This window comes from Staurois parvus, unplaced genomic scaffold (genome assembly GCF_062004578.1).
Source record: "Staurois parvus isolate SC_StPar_1 unplaced genomic scaffold, SC_StPar_1.0 ptg001670l, whole genome shotgun sequence".
NCBI lineage: Eukaryota > Metazoa > Chordata > Amphibia > Anura > Ranidae > Staurois > Staurois parvus.
In genome coordinates, this window is record NW_028319466.1 from 477889 (window position 1) to 499458 (window position 21570).

Below are 21570 nucleotides of genomic sequence, written 5' to 3' on the forward strand. Positions count from 1 at the left end.
CAGCAGAGACCGGGGATGTGGGAAGGGTGTTTTGAGTTAGTTCACTTTTTCATGTTTTATGAATAGGTGAACTAACCCTGACCCCCCGGTTCACGTCTATGCGGGTGGTGCCGCTGCGGAGTCGCACGAAAATCCGTGCAGACGCACCACCCGCACAGAAAATTGCGAACCTGTTGGCGGGTGCCATTAGTTCTACTGACACGCTGCCCGCACTGGGAACCGAGGTTCCCGTGCGGGCTGCGTTTTCCAAAGTAGTTCAGGGACTTCACCCTGCGTGTCACGGGCACAGGAGTCCATTCAAATGAATGGGCTCTCGTGCCCGTGAAAAACATGGCCTGCACGGCCGCATACGTGTGAACCGGGGGTTAATGCAGTGATCTCCAAACCCTCTAAGCAAAGGGCCAGTTTACATTCCTTCAGGCTACCAGGGGGCAGGACTTTGGCCAGTGGAAGTAGAAAATGCCCAGCATCAATGCCCCATCATTGGTTCTAACAGGAGCAATAGTGTCCCATTGATGATGTCAGTAGGGGGAATGGTGCCCTATAATTGGTGTCATTTGGTGAAATAGTGCCCCAAAGGCAATCAAAGGGCCACATCTGCTCCCCGGTCCACAGTTTGGAGACCACTGCTTTAGAGTGACCAGCATAGGAAAAGCTGATTGGAGATAAGTCTCCACCTTCACATTGTCTGTTGTTATATTTGCTAAAGCTTTGTGATTCCCATGAAGAATCTTTACCAGCAGGCACATCCAGGGCTGCTGTTAGAAATCACAGGGGCCCCATACAGATTACCGGTGGCTGGAACTGTGTGTAGGCAGGCTGTGTTACGCTATGGGGAAGCAGTGGCTCTACTAACACAGCTGCAGGTCCTAATTTGACAGGCATGTGGATGCAGGTGTACAGCCCTGAACACAGATGGTGTGCATTTGGGTCACCACACCGGCACACCTGTCAAGTTAGAACCTGCAGCTGTGTTCGTTCATATGCCGTGTCCTCATTGAGTAACAGACATCTCCAGCTGCACAAACTGCTCATTCATACTGTGTGGGCCAGAGAACCTGTCTGCATGAGCCTTTAATTTTTTTAATTACTTTTTACAACTTTGTTTTTCTTTTTTTTTTTATGTATTTTATTTTTTTCACACTGCCTTAGGGGGGCTTTTATGAAATATCAGGGGTCTAAACAGACCCCTAATGTCTTGGTTTTGAGACAGAGAGATCAACTGAGGATATAGATTCCTCCATCCATTTCTCTACAGCCTCAGCTGCACTGGACAGTGAATGAACAGAAAGCGCTCTGTAGGCTCCTGTTCATTCACAAACTGAAGCATAGTGAACACACTTTATTATGCTTCAGTTATGAATGAACACAGTGATTGATCAGTACTGAACACTTACTGTGTTCATTCACAAAAGGGGGGGGGCAGTAAATATGTAATATTTACCAGTCCCTTTGCCTCTCTCTATCCTAAAAGTAGCAGTAGCAGTTGGCGGGAGAGGAAGGAAGCCGGCAGTGCTGCAGGTGGAGGGGCACACTAGGGGGGGCATTAGAGGATGGTGCACAAAGAGGGTGATCAGTGCAGCAGGGGGACAATTACAAGAACCAATCCCCTGTGTGCCTCCTTCCTGCAAAAGCTTAAAGCTGGTTGAAGGGAGAGGAGGAGAAGCTGGTTTTCAGCTGTTGCAGAGAGAGACGCACAGGGGATCAGTTCCATTATTTACCCTCCCACTACACCAATCACCCCCTCTCCTGTACACATCTGATTCCCCTGCTGCCTGAGCCCGGTACAGGAGAACTGCTGCTACCCCTTCAGGGGCACATCACCAGGGAAACTAGCAAGTCGATTTTCATGTGATTCACTTTACAGCTGAACTTTAGGTAAACCATTATCTGCGCATACATGTGAACTGTTCTGGCCAATTTATCCTGGCCAGCAAGCCTTGTGATTCAGACAGCCTGACCTTGCTTTCTTCTGTCGCAGTTTAATTCCCATTTGTGGGCAAAAAGTGAAGAATAACTATCTCATAGGGAACCTCTAGAAATGTTAATTGTATCTAAGCAGTACTCTGAAAAATATACAGTTTCCTCCTGAAAAACAGCAGTGCACTATCTGTGCCTCAAGCCTCATAGCTGAGTATCTGCAGTGTGAGATCATCCAAGGCACTGCAGCCTTTTATTGCTGGGTTTGGGATGAGATTTGGTGACGTCATCACTGTGTTTATCAGTGTTCTGTTTGCTGGAGTGGAAGCTGTATATTAGGACCTGCAGAGCAAGAACCTTCCTCTTTCTGCTTTATTCTTTCTTTGGATTTTTACTTCCATCACCTCTCCTGCTTCTTCTTGAATATTATTCCACCATCAGATCACCACCACAGAAGCAGGACTGACACGAGGAAGCAAAGTCCTTCTTCTACCAAAATGGCCTCCCCTACAAAGAGACAAGGAGCAGAACAAAGCAGGGTAAGTCAGTATTGGAGAGAAGATCAGCTGTGGGAGATCACAGGCACAGCTTCCAGTGTGTAGGCCCCCAGATAGGTTCAGCTATTTTATTTATAATTTTTATGGATTGCAAAACCAGCTGAAACTGCGATCTTTTGTTATTTACTTGACTCTAAGATTTGGCAAAATCTTTTTACTTCTTTAACACACTACCCCAGAAACACCCTGTACACACTTGCAAAGCAGAGCAAGGCTCTTGGAGCGTACAAACTTGCTCGGCACGTGTATGAAAGGCTTCAAGGCCTCCGAATTCCCAGCAAATTCCAGGAGTCCATTGAACTGGGCATTATCACCATCCGGTCCAAGCCGTTCCATGACAGCGAGGTAAGTGCTGCCAATCTTACTATTATTATACAGGATTTATATGTCACCAACAGTTTGCTCAGCGCTTTACAATATAACAGGAGACAATACAGCAACAATACAGTTCAATACAAGAGGGTTAGGAGGGCCCTGATTCTGGGAGCTTACAATCTAAGAGGGAGGGGCTAGTGCAGGGGTGGGCAAACTTTTTGACTTGAGGGCCGCAATGGGTTCATATATTGGACCCGGGGGCCGGACCAAGAGTAGATGAATGATGTGTATGTGTCATCCATAGTAAGTATAGTAATATTCCCCCATAGTAAGCATAGTAATTAATCCCCCATATAGTAATTCATCCCCCATATAGTAATTCATCCCCCATAGTAATTCATCCCCCATAGTAATTCATCCCCCATATAGTAATTCATCCCCCATATAGTAATTCATCCCCCATATAGTAATTCATCCCCCATATAGTAATTCATCCCCAATATAGTAATTCATCCCCCATATAGTAATTCATCCCCCATAGTAATTCATCCCCCATATAGTAATTCATCCCCCATATAGTAATTCATCCCCCATAGTAATTCATCCCCCCTATAGTAATTCATTCCCCATATTAAGTCCCCAAGTCCCCCCTGTGTCAATTCACTTACCTTTGCTCCGCGCGTTCCTCTCGCCGTGTTCCCGCGCCGCTCCGGTGTAGCATGAAAATCTGTCTCCTATGAGGATCTGTCCCCCTCGACGTATCTGCGCATGTGCCAGTTTCAGGCATTAGCAGCCGATCGGCGATCTCCGGCACATGCGCAGATACGTCGACGAGGACAGATCCTCATAGGAGACAGATTTTCATGCTACACCGGTCTTCAGGGCGGACTGTGAGAGGAGCCTAGCGGGACCCTAGCTCCGCGGGCCGGATTAAAAGGTCCGCCGGGCCGTATACGGCCCGCGGGCCGTAGTTTGCTCATTGCTGGGCTAGTGGAACAAAGAGTAATAACTGTGGGGGATGGACTGATAGGAGAAGTAGAAGATTCCATTTTTAGCTGAGGGCAGGATAGGCTTCCCTGAAGAGATGGGTTTTCAGAGATCACCTAAAAGTGAGAAGAGTAGGCGATAGTCTGATAAATTGGGGTAGAGAGTTCCAGAGGAGGGGGGAAGCTCTGGATAAGTCTTGGAGACAAGCATGGGAGGAGGAGACAAGGGAGCTAGAGAGCAGGAGGTCGTGCGAGGTGCGGAGAGTGATATTTGGAGACAAGATCGGTGATATAATTTGGGGCAGAGTTATATATGGCCTTATATGTTATTGTTAATGTTTTGAACTTTATCTGTTGGGCAATAGGAAGCCAGTGGAGGGATTGGCAGAGAGGGATAGAGGACACCGAGTGGAGTCCAGTGGAGGGATTGGCAGAGAGGGGTGGAGGTCAGTGGAGGGATTGGCAGAGAGGGATGGAGGACACTGAGTGGAGTCCAGTGGAGGGATTGGCAGAGAGGGGTGGAGGTCAGTGGAGGGATTGGCAGAGAGGGATGGAGGACACTGAGTGGAGGCCAGTGTAGGGATTGGCAGAGAGGGGTGGAGGACACTGAGTGGAGGCCAGTGGAGGGATTGGCAGAGAGGGGTGGAGGTCAGTGGAGGGATTGGCAGAGAGGGTTGGAGGTCAGTGCAGGGATTGGCAGAGAGGGATGGAGGACACTGAGTGGAGGCCAGTGGAGGGATTGGCAGAGAGGGGTGGCAGATACGGAACGGTTAGTAAGGTGGATGAGTCTGGCCGCAGCATTCATGATAAACTGAAGAGGGGATAGCCTGCGATGAGGTCGGCCAATGAGGAGGGAGCTACAATAGTCAAGGCGAGAGATAAAAAGGGAGGGAATAAGTTGCTTAGTGGTTTCCGAGGTTAGGAACGGGCGTATCTTGGAGATGTTGCGGAGGTGAAGTCTACAAGATTTGGACAGCGATTGGATTTGTGGCTTAAAGGACAGATGTGAGTCTAGGATTACACCTAGCACCCTGGCATGAGGGGAGGGACTGATGGTTATATTCTTGATCTTGGTGGAGAAGTCAGGGGAGGGGGCACGGGCTGGGGGGAATACTAAGAGCTCAGTTTTGGAATGATTGGGTTTGAGGAAGTGGAGTGACATCCATGATGATATGTCACTTAGTAGGTTAGTAATGCGAGAGGAGACTGAAGGGGTGAGGTGAGGGGTAGAAATATAGATTTGTGTGTCATCAGCATAGAGATGGTACTTAAAGCCATGGGAGTTTATCAGGTGACCAAGGGAGGAGGTGCAGATGGAGAAGAGAAGGGGTCCAAGGACAGAACCTTGAGGGACCCCTACAGAAAGAGGGAGTGGAGTGGAGGAGCCAGAGTTTTAGGTAATGCTGAAGGAGCACTGCGATAGGTAGGAGGAGAACCAGGAGAGATCCGAGTCTCGCAGGCTAAGAGAGTGGAGTTTTTTGAGGAGGAGGGGATGGTCAACAGTATCCAAAGCCGCAGAGAGGTCAAGTAGTAAGAGTACGGAGTAGTGGCCATTGGTTTTATACTGAAGCATAATGCCAATATTCCCTATGCCTTCTATAATACAATACTAGCAGTACTGCCAAAACGTAAGCAAATTCAAATGTACCCATAGTCTGTACACTATTGAGATTTGGTGGATTATACTAAAGTGTTATTAAACCCTCATTATAAAAAGAAATGTATATGTAGCACCATACCTGTGTACTTCTATTGTTGCTTGTCCCCTTTTGTCTTTGCAACCTGTGTTTACATGTCTTGCAACAAAATCTTAGTCCCTGGTGTTTCTGCCTATATGGTGGCTACGTTTAGATACTGCTTCTCCCTGGAGCCTTCCTGACATGCATGCTTCTGGCCGGGACTACAAAGGTTTGGGAGGAGGGATTCATTGAAACTCTATTACAGTGGGCATACATGCGCATCATGCGCTGGGTAGGAAGAATCATAAGAAATGTAGTTCCGATGCTGGCGGCCACCTGATGCTATTAAAGTGGGCACACCCGCACATTATGGGCTGGGAGCAAGGAATAATGGGACATAAACATTGATCAGCCATAACTTTTTGACCACCCACCTACTATTGAGTAGGTCATTGTTTTGCCCCTAAAACAGCCCTGATCCTTCGAGGCATGGACGGTACTGGACCAATGAATGTATGCTGTGATATCTGGCACCAAGCAGCAGACCCTATGGGGTACATTTATTAAACTGGAGCACTCAGAATCTGGTTCAGCTGTACATGGTAACCAATTCGCTTCTAACTTCAGCTGGTTCAGTTAAGCTTTGGCAATAAAACCTGGAAGCTGATTGGTTACCATGCCGAACTGCACCAGATTTTGCACTGTCCAGTTTTAGTAAATCAACCCCTATAAGTCCTGTAAGTTGCGAGGTGGTGCCTCCATGGATCTGACTTGTTTTTCTAGAGCATCCCACAGATGCTCAATTGCAGTGAGATCTGGAGAATTTGGAGACTAAATCAAGACCTCAAACTCCTTGTGTTCCTCAAACTATTCTTGAACCATTTTTGCTGTGTGACAGAGTTCATTACCCTGATGAAAGAGGCCACTACCATCAGGGAATAGCATTTGGGGTGGACTTGGTCACCAACAATGTTTAGGTAGGTGGTACGTGTGAAAGTAACATCCGAATGAATGGCAGGAATTGGAGTGAGATCTGGAGAGTTTGGAGACTAAATCAAGACCTCAAACTCCTTGTGTTCCTCAAACTATTCTTGAACCATTTTTGCTCTGTGACAGAGTTCATTATCCTGATGAACGAGGCCACTACCATCAGGGAATAGCATTTGGGGTGGACTTGGTCACCAACAATGTTTAGGTAGGTGGTGCGTGTGAAAGTAACATCCGAATGAATGGCAGGACCCAAGGTTTCCCAGCAGAACATTGCCCAAAGCATCACACTGCCTCTGCCGGCTTGCCTTCTTATACTGCATCCTGGTGCCATCTCTTCCCCAGGTAAGTGATGCACACACACCCAGCCATCCACATGATGTAAAAGGAAACGTGATCTATCAGACCAGGCCACCTTCTTCCATTGCTCTGTGGTCCAGCTCTGATGCTCACGTTTCCATTATAAGCTCTTTCGGCTGAGGACACGGGTCAGCATGGGCACCCTGACTGGTCTGCGGCTACACAGCCCCATACACAACAAACTGCAATGTCCATTTTTTCTGCATTCAACATTAACTTCAGGGCAAACATGTTTACTTGCTGCCTAATGTATCTCAAACACCTTTCAGATGTCAGTGTTGTAAAAAGATTATTTTTGTACTTTACCTGTCAGTGGTCGTAATGTTACAGCTGATTGGTGTAGGACTGACGCAGCAGTATCTGTTGCAGGAATAGAACTGGCTGGACAAATCTTGAGTTGGCAAATGTAAGTCTTTAGGGCAAAATACTGCTAAATGGCCTGGCAATTGTTAATGAAGAAAATCCTTTGTACAAGGAAGGTTTAATTCTACTTTGAATGATCAGGGCGAATCTTGTGTTTCCAGTTTTATTAGGGAAGTTACAAGAATTATTGGAAGCATTTTAATAACAATCCCTCCTCCTTTTGCAGCCAAGTCCATACAATCCGAGCACTTCTGGCAGTTTTCCCAACACTATAAAACCAAGCATGCTAAGAAAATTGCCTAATAAATTGGGAAAGGCATGTCGCCATAATAAAATATATGGGTTGCTATAGATGTTTAATGGCATTTCAGAGGCCTACAAATGTTTGCTCCACTTTGTAAGTATATTGCTCATTAGTGGCTGGGCTGATGGGGCTTTGTACCTGAACCTTTTAAAGCTGAACTCTGGGCACAAAAACTTTTAGTTAGGGGTATTACTCAATAGCCATACAAGATATAAATTCACTTGTCTGAGCAAAATGCATTGTAAACCCAGTTATTGTAAATAAAGCAGTGATATCATCACAATGGTGTACATGGCCTGCGCTGAGCTGTGGGAGGGACCAAGCAGGCCCTACCCACTACAGGCTGCCTGCAAAAAACTATAGGAGGGGGCAGAGACGAGACCAGTCACCCTGCACAAGGAGAGAGAGCAGAGCTGTGGGAGGGGCTCAGCAGCTCCACCCACTACACACTGCTTGCAGAAAACTACAGGAGGGGGCGGAAACCAGACCAGTCAAGCTGAACAAGCAGAGCTGTGGGAGGAAAACTATGGGAGGGGGCGGAGACAATGGTGTAGTGGGTGGGGCTCAGCTCCACCCACTACACACTGCCTGCAGAAAACTACAGGAGGGGGCAGAGACCAGACCAGTCAACCTGAACAAGGAGAGTTGTTGGAGGGGCTCAGCAGCTCCACCCACTACACACTGCCTGCAGAAAACTACAGGAGGGGGCGGAGACCAGACCAGTCAACCTGAACAAGGAGAGTTGTTGGAGGGGCTCAGCAGCTCCACCCACTACACACTGCCTACAGAAAACTACAGGAGGGGGCGGAGACCAGACCAGTCAACCTGAACAAGGAGAGTTGTTGGAGGGGCTCAGCAGCTCCACCCACTACACACTGCCTGCAGAAAACTACAGGAGGGGGCGGAGACCAGACCAGTCAACCTGAACAAGGAGAGTTGTTGGAGGGGCTCAGCAGCTCCACCCACTACACACTGCCTGCAGAAAACTATAGGAGGGGGTGGAGATGAGGGTGTAGTGGGTGGGGCTCAGCAGCTTCACCCACTACACACTGCATGAAACTACAGGAGGGGGCAGAGACGAGACCAGTCAACCTGAACAAGCAGAGCTGTGGGAGGAAAACTATGGGAGGGGGTGGAGACAATGGTGTAGTGGGTGGGGCTCAGCTCCACCCACTACACACTGCCTGCAGAAAACTACAGGAGGGGGCAGAGACCAGACCAGTCAACCTGAACAAGGAGAGTTGTTGGAGGGGCTCAGCAGCTCCACCCACTACACACTGCCTGCAGAAAACTATAGGAGGGGGCGGAGACCAGACCAGTCAACCTGAACAAGGAGAGTTGTTGGAGGGGCTCAGCAGCTCCACCCACTACACACTGCCTACAGAAAACTACAGGAGGGGGCGGAGACCAGACCAGTCAACCTGAGCAAGGAGAGTTGTTGGAGGGGCTCAGCAGCTCCACCCACTACACACTGCCTGCAGAAAACTATAGGAGGGGGTGGAGATGAGGGTGTAGTGGGTGGGGCTCAGTAGCTCCACCCACTACACACTGCATGAAACTACAGGAGGGGACAGAGACGAGACCAGTCAACCTGAACAAGCAGAGCTGTGGGAGGAAAACTGGGAGGGGGTGGAGACAATGGTGTAGTGGGTGGGGCTCAGCTCCACCCACTACACACTGCCTGCAGAAAACTACAGGAGGGGGCGGACACAAGACCAGTCACCCGACACAAGGAGCGAGAGCAGCAGTGAGCGGTCTTTATTACAGGAAGTCTCACACTGGATCACTGCACAGATCTGGAAGAAATACAAAAAGCTCACTGAGACTCAAGGAAGGATACACAATCCTCTCTTTGCTTATCATAGAGTTCAGCTTTTACCAGTCCATTCATTCGCTGCTCAATAATTAAAAGGCAAAAAATAAGAATGTGAAGTTCTTGAGGATTTCATGCTGTCACCCACTGTCACCCTTCTCAGTGTGTTAGTACTCCCCATCAACAAGGATGCAGGGAAAACAGAGTAACATTACACACATGCAGCTGTGATGGAGGGATTGGCTGTGGCTGGGATTCAGCGCTCTCACCACCGCGGCCCAGGTTTGCTTTCCAGTCAGGGAACCCCGGCCTGCCCACCCAGTTTTCCCTGGGGCAGGCAGAGCCCCTAGCAGCTAAGTGTGCATGTGTGGCCCTCCCTCAGCCCCGCCGGGCCCAGTCCAGACATGGGGCAGATACTGTTTCCCCAGGACACCCTGGCCTGCCTGTCCTAGTTTTCCTCCAGTGCAGACAGTGTCGCTAGCAGCTCAGCATGCAAATGTGCCCCTCCATGTCCCAGGCCCCATCCGTACACAAGGCAGACACTGTTCCCCCCCCCAGTGGTGCTGCCATAGATGGAGAGGGAAGCGCTGGGCTGTGAGGCGCATGGTGCAGCCCACCACTACCAGTGAGCTGAGGGCTGTGAGGCGCATGGTGCAGCCCACCACCACCACCACTGAGCTGAGGGATGTGAGGTGCATGGTGCAGCCCACCACCACTACGCTGAGGGATGTGAGGTGCATGGTGCAGCCCACCACCACCACTGAGCTGAGGGATGTGAGGCGCATGGTGCAGCCCACCACCACCACTGAGCTGAGGGATGTGAGGCGCATGGTGCAGCCCACCACCACCACTGAGCTGAGGGATGTGAGGCGCATGGTGCAGCCCACCACCACCACTGAGCTGAGGGATGTGAGGCGCATGGTGCAGCCCACCACCACCACGACTACCACCACCACCACTGAGCTGAGGGATGTGAGGCGCATGGTGCAGCCCACCACTACCACCACCACCGAGCTGAGGGATGTGAGGCGCATGGTGCAGCTTACCACCACCACCACTGAGCTGAGGGATGTGAGGCGCATGGTGCAGACCACCACCACTACCACCACCACCACTGAGCTGAGGGATGTGAGGCGCATGGTGCAGCCCACCACCACCACCACCACTGAGCTGAGGGATGTGAGGCGCATGGTGCAGCCCACCACCACCACTGAGCTGAGGGATGAGAGGCGCATGGTGCAGCCCACCACCACCACCACTGAGCTGAGGGATGTGAGGCGCATGGTGCAGCCCACCACCACCACTGAGCTGAGGGATGTGCTGGCAGGGGGGCAGCTGGGAAAGCGGGAGGACTGTTTGCATGTAGGTCAAGCCAGGTACCACTTGGTCCTCACGGCCCCATCCAGGTGGGCACCCAGGGCTTAGAAGGTTTGAAATCCTGGATCCCTGCCTTGAGCTTGGCCGAGCACCCAGATGTGCATGGCAGCCTCACGATACTCATCTTCACAACCCTACCTACACCACTCCATTCCAGGTGCCAGCTGGTGTCAGAGCATGCAGAGATAGATATCTATTCCTGTATGCTGTCACCAGACGTTGTTCAGGCTTTTCGATTGGCTGCCAATCCCAAGCACTGCGGCAGGAGGTCACATGCTCCTCCATACCCAAAAAACTCAGGGTAAATTGCGGTGCCCATAGGAAAATACTGTGAAGGGGAGTAAAACTAGGAGGTTGGGTTTTAAAGAGACCCTGTCACTTTTTACCTAAACAAGTATGGCGACAGAGCCTCTTTAAACGTAAAATGTTCACATTTGATCACTGTGTATCTTTTAATGAAAATCAAAAAAGAATACAATTCACATGAAACAGATTTGCACACTTCCAGGTCCTATTCCAATGGAAGTCACGCTTAACACCAAGGTAAACACTGTCGTCTGGACCTCAGTTAGGAAAATAAACTGCTGGAAATCTGGAGAGCGAGTGAAATAAATCATTATCTAATTAGGCTTCAGCAGAGAGGGGGTTAACCTCTCTGAAGTCTCACATCTGGTTCCGCTGAGTGTTCCCAGCTGTCGGAGAATCACACACACGAGATCTGTGCGCTAATAAAGAGCTGGGGAATATTGGCAGAGCAGGCCATGTCTTGTAGTCATGTTACATGGAAAGGACTGGGGCCGGTGCTCCTCCGGGCTGCTGACAAGTTTTGATTCATACGGAAATTCATGTTCTGTAATAACCGGAGCCAGGATCACGGCGCAGTAAAGTATGCAAGACTACGTGTGAGGCCGCTTAGGACGTCGTGACAGCGAGCAATTTCATCAATTTCCCCAATGTGCAGTCACATGACCTATAGGGATTGATTTACTAAAACTGGAGAGTGCAAAATCTGGTGCAGGTGTGCATGGTAGCCAATCAGCTTCTCACTTCAGTTTTGTGAGATAACCTGCGCCAAAGAAAATAACACACAATCAAACAATGCTGCTGCTCAAGAGATGAAAAAAACATCAAAATACACTAAAAAAAACAGCGCAAGCCAATTAAAAAGACAAAAAAACAAATTAAGTCTCAAAGAGTCTCGTGTTTCGAAAGAAACTTCAATAAAATAATATAATTCCCAGCGTGTTCAAAATCATCTAAATGGTGCAAGTTATCACTCACACTTTTTTGTTTTTTGTCTTTTTAATTAGTTTGCGCTGTTTTTTTGAGCTTTTAACTTCAGCTTGCTCAGTTAAGCTTTTGCAATAAAAACTGGAAGCTGATTGGTTTGTGTGCAAAGCTGCACCAGATTTTACACTCTCCAATATTAGTAAATGATCCCCATATTGTTATAGAAAAAGTCACGTCATTGAAGTTGTTCTGACCACAATAAGTCAATGACATATAAAGCCATTTATAACTCTGCCCAAAGTGTCCTCCACCCCTCTCTGCCAATTCCTCCACTGGCCTCCACTCAGTGTCCTCCATCCCTCTCTGCCAATCCCTCCACTGGCTTCCACTCAGTGTCCTCCACCCCTCTCTGTCAATCTCTCCACTAGCCTCCACTCAGTGTCCTCCACCCCTCTCTGCCAATCCCTCCACTGATCTCCACTCAGTGTCCTCCCTCCCTCTCTGCCAATCTCTCCACTGGCCTCCATTCAGTGTCCTCCATCCCTCTCTGCCAATCCCTCCACTGGCCTCCACTCAGTGTCCTCCATCCCTCTCTGCCAATCCCTCCACTGGCCTCCACTCAGTGTCCTCCATCCCTCTCTGCCAATCCCTCCACTCAGTGTCCTCCATCCCCCATCTCTGCCAATCCCTCCACTCAGTGTCCTCCATCCCTCTCTGCCAATCCTCCACTGGCCTCCACTCAGTGTCCTCCATCCCTCTCTGCCAATCCCTCCACTCAGTGTCCTCCACCCCTCTCTGCCAATCCCTCCACTCAGTGTCCTCCATCCCTCTCTGCCAATCTCTCCACTGGTCTCCATTCAGTGTCCTCCATCCCTCTCTGCCAATCTCTCCACTGGCCTCCATTCAGTGTCCTCCATCCCTCTCTGCCAATCCCTCCACTGGCCTCCACTCAGTGTCCTCCATCCCTCTCTGCCAATCCCTCCACTAGCCTCCACTCAGTGTCCTCCATCCCTCTCTGCCAATCCCTCCACTGACCTCCACTCAGTGTCCTCCATCCCTCTCTGCCAATCCCTCCACTCAGTGCCCTCCATCCCTCTCTGTCAATCCCTCCACTCAGTGTCCTCCACCCCTCTCTGCCAATCCCTCCACTGGCTTCACATTACCCAACAAATAAAATTCAAACCATTAACAATCACATATAAAGCCATTTATAACTCCGCCCCAAATTACATCACTGATCTTGTCTCCAAATATCACCCAAACCGTCCTCTCCGCTCCTCCCACGACCTTCTACTCTCTAGCTCCCTTGTCTCCTCCTCCCATGCTTGTCTCCAGGACTTCTCCAGAGCCGTCCCCCATCCTCTGAAACTCCCTACCCCAATTTATCGGACTATCGCCTACTCTGCTCACTTTTAGGCGATCTCTGAAAACCTCTCTCTTCAGGGAAGCCTATCCTGCCCTCAGCTAATAATGGAATCTTCTATTCCTCTTACCAGTCCATCCCCCACAGTTATTACCTTTTGTACCACTAGCCCCTCCCTCCTAGATTGTAAGCTCCCAGGATCAGGGCCTCCTATCCCTCTTGTATTGAACTGTATTGTTGCTGCATTGTCTCCCGTTATATTGTAAAGAGCTGAGCAAACTGTTGGTGCCATAAATCCTGTATAATAATAATAATATATAAATCCTGTATAATAATAATAAAATGGGAGATCATCTAATAGTAAGCAGACCACAAGGAGCAGTAAAGTTTTTGTTTTGTTTTTTTTTATGTTATTTTAGTGATTTATGCTTTTGTTCATAACCTAAATGTAAAAAAAATGTCTGATACTTGTGAAAATGTATAATGCCCCTTTATCTGCCATCATTTCTGGAGCGACTAGGGCAGCTAGTGCAGTGCTGAGCCTTTCTGCCCCTTGACTGTGAGGAGGTGAGATTTGCTGATGCAGGGTCATTGTCAACTGGTGTGTGGCAGTCGGTGTGCTGGGTCTTGGCAAATCTAAAAAGCGCTTGCATTTACCATGCACAATTCTGCACAACTTCCATCAGAAGAGCACGTATGCTGGGAGGTGAACCTGTGGGCCAACTATGGGCATTAAACTATTTGCATATTCTTTAGGGCTTGCTTGGGGGGGGGGGTGGAGATGGGGGGCAAAAATGCACAGGTTCCTCTCCCTTAAAGCGGAGCTCCAGTCAAATTTCAAAAAAATAAAAGTCAGCAGCTACAAAAACTGTAGCTGCTAACTTTTAAATAACTACCACTCACCCGTCCTTCGATCCAGCAGTGTACTCCCTACAGCTGGGTTCACCGGTTGTCCTCGCTTCCCTGCACCAGCATCTTCAGTGTGTGCACCCAGCTGTGACAGCTGGGTTCCCAGTGCGCATGTGCGAGTAGCGTTGCGCTTTGTGACTGGTTCCATAGTCTTCTGGGACCTGTCACATGTCCCAGAAGACTACGGGGAGGGAGGACAACTTCCGTTTCCAATCACAAAGGCGATCGCAGCAGAAGTTGGAGCGGGAACCTGTCAAACTTGGGTACCCCCTCCCTCCCACTCCCCAAAGGTGCCAATTCTTAACGGGGAGCATGGGACGAAGCCTTAAAGTGGAACTTCCCCTCTTGGATGAAGCTCTTCTATAAGCTGCAATAAGCAGCGGAGGAAGATGTTTTCATGCTGCGGCTGCAGTGCTTTGCTTCATGACTGCCACTAAGTTGACCTGACATGTAGCAGTCAGCGGGCTTGCTAATCTCTACGCATTCAAGTCAATGGGGAAGCGCAGCTGTTGTAGCATGATTGTCTTGGGGTTAAAACAACAGGTGAGGAGGTATCCCATCTCTTCCTTGCCGCATGTCAGTTTCTGCAACGCGATCCAGGGGTGGATTGGGCTTCAGAGGGAAGGGAGATTTAGACACACGTCAAAATTGACCCTAACAAGCAGTAAATGAGCTTGAAAACAAACTCTCACTTCTGTAGCTGCAGGTACTGTGCAGCAATTCATCCTCCAAGTTCACAACAGAAACAATTTAGTTGGTCTCCCGGCAGCTCAGCATCTCCTGCCCCCCTCCCAAAAATGACTCAGCAGCTCAGCTCCCCCATCCCAGAATTCTTATCATTGCTGGAAAAGAGAGCAGAGCGAGCTGAGCTCCAAGGTGACTGCTTGGAGGTGGAAGTTGAATTCCTGATTCATTTCTGGAAGGGGGAGAGCTCTGCTCTCTTTTCCAGCAATGATCAGAATCGAGTTGCTGATTCACAGCTGAGATGGGGGGAGCAGGTGAGCTAAGCTGCAGAGTCATTGCTGGCAGAGGAGCACAAGGGTAGCCAAGTCACTGCTGAGAGGGGGGGAGCAGGTGACCTGAGCCGCTGAGTCATTGCTGGAAGAGGGGCACAGGAATTGCTAAGTCACTGCTGAGAGGGGGGGAGCAGGTGAGCTGAACTGCAGAGTCATTGCTGGGAGAGGGGTACAGGGGTAGCTGAGCTGAGTCACTGCTGAGAGGGGGGGAGCAGGTGAGCTGAGCTGCAGAGTCATTGCTGGGAGAGGGGCACAGGGGTAGCTGAGCTGAGCCACTGCTGAGGGGGGGAGCAGGTGAGCTGAGCTGCAGAGTCATTGCTGGGAGAGGGGCACAGGGGTAGCTGAGCTGAGCCACTGCTGAGAGGGGGTAGCAGGTGAGCTGAGCTGCAGAGTCATTGCTGGGAGAGGGGCACAGGGGTAGCTGAGCTGAGCCACTGCTGAGAGGGGGTAGCAGGTGAGCTGAGCTGCAGAGTCACTGCTGGGAGAGGGGCACAGGGGTAGTTGAGTCACTGCTGAGAGGGGGGAGCAGGTGAGCTGAGCTGCAGAGTCATTGCTGGGAGAGGGGCACAGGGGTAGTTGAGTCACTGCTGAGAGGGGGGGGGAAGTAGGGAAAACTAAGCTGCTGAGACTCCTGCTCCCCTTCTCATTTAACAGTGTTCCAGCCTTGCAATTGGCTACACAGGTCCAAGCACTGCATTCTGCGATAAAGGAAACAAGGTCACATGCTGCCCCATACCTGGAGGCTCCAATGGCACTAATGTGAAGATGAGTATTGGGGGAAGAGTTCATTTCCCTTTGAATTTCTTTTATTCACAGTGAAAGAGCTCCAAGTACAGAGTTGCAGCAGAATGTTCCGTTAATATCTGATCTGTGCAGGTACACGGATGATGTGGGGAGGGAGGTCGGCAACATATTACAGACACAATAATCGTAATGCTTCACAGGAGGGAGGAATTAGAGGAAGAAGCTCGGTACGGGGGATGAGAAATTGCCTTTTATTTCATGTGTACCTGTCTGTTCTGGTCTCTCCCCAGGAACTGGTCCCAATGTGCTACAGATGTTCCACCAACAACCCTTTCCTCAACAACCTGGGAAACGTCTGCATCAACTGCCGCCAGGGCTTCGTCTTCTCTGCGTCGTCATATGGTGAGTGGAGCGCTCTGGTCCCAATTGGTACATTAAAGTGGAGTTCCACCTGGAAAAAATAAAATAAAAGCCGGGTGCCCACTGCGCATGCGTGAGAAGCGCATGGCCCCGTAGTCTTCTAGGACCTGACGCGTGTCCCAGAAGACTATGGGGAGGGAAGGTAGGAGCACAACTTTCGCTTCCGATCGCCTAGGCCAGTGGTCGGCAAGCCGCGGCTTGCGAGCCACATGCGGCTCTTTACACGCTTTAATGCGGCTCTTGTGTGCCGGGCGCCCGCTCCCCTCCCTCCTCTCGGGCGGCAGGGACTCTGCAGCGTGATCCAAAAAAAAAAAAACAGCCAGGGCAGCGCGCTCAAATGCAATGATTGGCCAGTCTCGCTGTCACTCACATCCTGATAGCCAGTGATTGGCTGTCAGGATGTGTGTAGGCGGGGCAGCGTGACGAACGTGAAAGGAGCTAGGCTACTCTCACAGTCCGCCCTGAAGACCGGAACGGCGCGGGAACACGGCGAGAGGAACGCGCGGAGCAAAGGTAAGTGAATTGACACAGGGGGGACTTTGCTTACTACTTGGGGGGGAATAGTTATATGGGGGATGAATTACTATATGGGGGATAATTACTATATGGGGGATGAATTACTATATGGGGGATGAATTACTATAGGGGGGATGAATTACTATAGGGGGGATGAATTACTATATGGGGGATGAATTACTATAGGGGGGATGAATTACTATATGGGGGATGAATTACTATAGGGGGGATGAATTACTATAGGGGGGATGAATTAATATATGGGGGATGAATTACTATAAGGGGGATGAATTACTATATGGGGGGTGAATTACTATGGGGGATGAATTACTATATGGGGGATGAATTACTATAGGGGGGATGAATTACTATATGGGGGATGAATTACTATATGGGGGATGAATTACTATAGGGGGGATGAATTAATATATGGGGGATGAATTACTATAAGGGGGATGAATTACTATATGGGGGGTGAATTACTATGGGGGATGAATTACTATAGGGGGGATGAATTACTATAGGGGGGATGAATTACTATATGGGGGATGAATTACTATATGGGGGATGAATTACTATGGGGGATGAATTACTATAGGGGGGATGAATTACTATATGGGGGATGAATTACTATGGGGGATGAATTACTATATGGGGGATGAATTACTATGGGGGATGAATTAATATATGGGGGATGAATTAATATATGGGGGGTGAATTACTATATGGGGGGTGAATTACTATGGGGGATGAATTACTATATGGGGGATGAATTACTATATGGGGGATGAATTACTATATGGGGGGTGAATTACTATGGGGGATGAATTACTATAAAAACTTATTGAAACTAAAAACAGTGTACCATCCTATGTATTTTCAGTTTTAAAAATGTGGCTCTCAAAATAAATTTCAATCGTGGTTTTGGCGAGATTTGGCTCAGTTGAAAAAAAAGGTTGCCCACCACTGGCCTAGGCGATTGCAGCGGAGGTGGGAGCGCCTATTGTGGTATTGTGTTCTGCTGGTAGGGAGCTTTCCCTGACGGCAGAACACAATGATTACTGTTAGCGGCTATAGACACCAGCCGTAATCGAACTTAAAAAATCCGACAGGCTGGCTGTACCCAAGTTGATCCATCGATCGACTTGGGTACAACCAGCTTGCCCATAGATTGAATCTCAGTTGTTCCCTGCTGAACTGGCCAAGATTCGATCCATCTATGCCAAGCCTAAGTGGCCGGGACATTCCCTAGATTTCAGTTGCATGTATACAAGGAGTGTGTATATTTGCAGCTGCAGGGCAATGAATGCCCTGACCACTTAAGATTGGCCTACTACAGGGGTAGGCAACCTGCGGCTCTCTAGCTGTTGTGGAACTACATTTCCCATGAGGCATTGCAAAGATCACAAAACTGACAGTTACAGCTATGACTTGCAGAGGCATGATGGAACTTGTAGTCCTGCGGATCTCAGGTTGCCTACCCCTGGCCTACTACAATGAGAATGGTCTAGCTGAATCTCTCAGGTGGGTTGGGACTAGGATCCGAACACTCCGGAGCTCATACTTAGTGCACACACTGCTCCTTATGCACAACTGACCCTGGCTTTACAAGGCCTTAGCGCTCACCTCGGAGGGATCAAAGCTTGGGTCCCCCTCACATACATCTTCTCCAGGCTGGAATGTACAAATATCCTTCCAGTGTGATCACCTCACAAGACGAATATACAAATCCGAGACGATAATACACAGAGAAAACTGTCTCCATATGTCTCCATATGTCTCCATCTTCTTCAGAGAGCAGTTTGTGTTTTTCCTGCGATGGGTCAATGGCTTTGAGACATACAAATTAATCGACCGCCTGAACCAGTTTGTAATCTTCTGGAATCGATGTCTAAACTCCTCTTGACAGAACGTGACATGTTTGACACGGTGCTTTAATTCAATTTAAAGGGCATCTCTACCTTTTTTATATCCATTTCTGAAAAAAAAAAATATAAATAAAGGCAACTTCCTAACAGCCTCCCCGCTCCTCCTGTCCTCGTTGTACTAATCTGCATTTCTCAGATTCATCCGCTGCCCGTGTCTGCCGGTGTACATTCGTGCCCAAAAGTTTGCATACCCTGGCAGCTGCATGGTTGAGGTGCCAGAAAGAAGCCTTTACTGTGCCAAGAGCACACAAAAGCACAGCAAGTCAAGGTGTTGTCGGGCATATTGTAACTAGGCTTTTTTTTGTGGCATTGGCACAGTAATGGCTTTTTTCTGGCAACTCGACCATGCAGCTCATTTTTGTTCAAGTATCGTCGTATTGTGCTCGTTGATACTACCACACCGTCTTTTTTCCAGAGCAGCCTGTATTTCTCCTGAGGTTTCCTGTGGGGTTTTTCTTTGTATCCTGATCAATCCTTCTGGCAGTTGTGGCTGCGATCTTTCTTGGTCTACCTGACCTTGGCTTGGTATCAACTGATCCCCAAATTTTTCACTTCCTAATGTGATTGAATAATAAAACGTATGGGCAGCACAGTGGCTAAATGGTTACCACTTCCGCCTGGCAGTACTAGGGTCATTGGTTCGAATCCCAGCCATGGCACCACCTGCCTGGAGTTTGCATGTTCTCCCTGTGCCTGCGTTGGTTTCTTCTGGGTACTCCGGTTTCCTCCCACACTCCAAAGACATGCTGGGAGGTTAATTGGATCTGGTCTAAATTGGCCCTAGTATGTGTATGTATGAATGTAAGTTAGAGACCTTAGATTGTACACCCCTTGAGGGTTAGGGACCTTAGATTGTACGCCCCTCGAGGGTTAGGGACCTTAGATTGTACGCCCCTTGAGGGTTAGGGACCTTAGATTGTACGCCCCTCGAGGGTTAGGGACCTTAGATTGTACGCCCCTCGAGGGTTAGGGACCTTAGATTGTACGCCCCTCGAGGGTTAGGGACCTTAGATTGTACGCCCCTCGAGGGTTAGGGACCTTAGATTGTACGCCCCTCGAGGGTTAGGGACCTTAGATTGTACGCCCCTCGAGGGTTAGGGACCTTAGATTGTACTCCCCTTGAGGGTTAGAGACCTTAGATTGTACGCCCCTTGAGGGTTAGGGACCTTAGATTGTACACCCCTTGAGGGTTAGGGACCTTAGATTGTACGCCCCTTGAGGGTTAGGGACCTTAGATTGTATGCCCCTTGAGGGTTAGGGACCTTAGATTGTACGCCCCTTGAGGGTTAGGGACCTTAGATTGTACGCCCCTTGAGGGTTAGGGACCTTAGATTGTACGCCCCTTGAGGGTTAGGGACCGATGTGAATGTACAATATATATGTAAATTGACGGTGCTATATAAGTACCTGAAATAAATAAATATTAGTGGGGTCTACCTTGCTAAAGATTTTGCCACGGGTGTGAGCTTTTCTCTTAACTCTATCATAACTCTTACATATTCAAGGCTTTGGATATCCTTTTATATTCTTCTATTACATTCCCACATTTACATTGCAATTAGTGGGCTGCAATCTTTCTTGGTCTCCCTGACCTTGGCTTGATACCAAGAGATCCCCAAACTTTCCACTTCTTAATAAGTGATTGAACAGCACTGACTGGCATATTCAAGGCCTTGGATATCTTTTTACATTCTTTTCCATCTTTATAAAGTTCCGTTACCTTGTTACGCAGGTCTTCTGACAGTTCTTTTCTGCTCCCCATGGCTCAGTATCTAGCCTGCTCAGCACATCCACGTGAGAGCTAACAAAATTATTGACTATTTCTACACGGACACTAATTGCAATTTTAAAAAGCCACAGATGTGGGATATTAACCTCTAATTGGCATTTTACCCCGTGTGTGTCACCTTGTGTGTCTGTACCAAGGCCAAACATGCCAGGGGAGGGAAACGTTTGATCTGGGGGCGGAGACTTCTGATCCGGGCCATTTGGGGTTTTCTGTTATTAGGATTTAAAAAGGAGCCGAACAACTATGTGGAAATAAATGGCTTCATATGATCATCATCCTTCAATATAAGACATTTTTTTGTCACGATCGTTCATATTTTCAGTTTCAGTGCCAAAATGTCACCATTTCTCCCAGGGGGTGCAAACTTTTGAGCACAACGGTACCTATTCATACACTTTTAAATTCTGTCATGACACCTGTGCATCCCTGTGCAGGCAATCGCAGACCCTCACAAGTGTGTACTCTGTAGTATTCCCATATGAACAAGTCCTCAAAAGAAAGGCCGGCCATACACGGGTCGATTTTTCAAACGATTTTTCATTCGAAAATCAGACCTAAGAATATTCGGCCGAATTTCGCTCTGTTAGTGGGGCAATGGCACCGGCCGATTTTCCTGGTCCTGCCCATTTTGTTTATCGCGCATGCTGGAAAATTCGTGAAAAACGACCGCTTTTCGAAATCATTGGTGGCACCAGGGGCAGACTGACCATTTGGAAACTCGGGCAGTGCCCGAGGGCCCGGGGTCAGTAGGGGGCCCCATGAGATGCCCCTGGTACCTTTTTCATAGTCCTTTTTTGAGTTTGGGCAAGGACACAGGGGCCCCATGATCCCCTATTGCCTGGGGGCTCCATAAGTTGTCAGTCCGCCCCTGGTTCTGCCTAATTTGTGTTCAGTGGGTTCAAGTGAATGGTGCCATGGCGTGGTGGTACAGCCATTTAGGGGTTAGAACAGGCAGTGAGGTGCTGATGTATAAAGGCTTCTTCGCTGCCTGTCA

At 48.9% G+C, this 21570-nt stretch overlaps 1 protein-coding gene across 1 annotated transcript in view; it reads left to right on the forward strand.

Moving 5' to 3' along the window:
- Positions 1-21570, forward strand: part of IFT122 (intraflagellar transport 122) — a 135756-nt gene that overhangs the window by 93463 nt on the left and 20723 nt on the right. Inside the window, exons 24-25 of the mRNA XM_089663342.1 lie at positions 2657-2822; positions 16214-16325. Coding sequence (XP_089519468.1) covers positions 2657-2822; positions 16214-16325 — 278 coding nt within the window. The remainder of the gene's footprint in view (positions 1-2656; positions 2823-16213; positions 16326-21570) is intronic.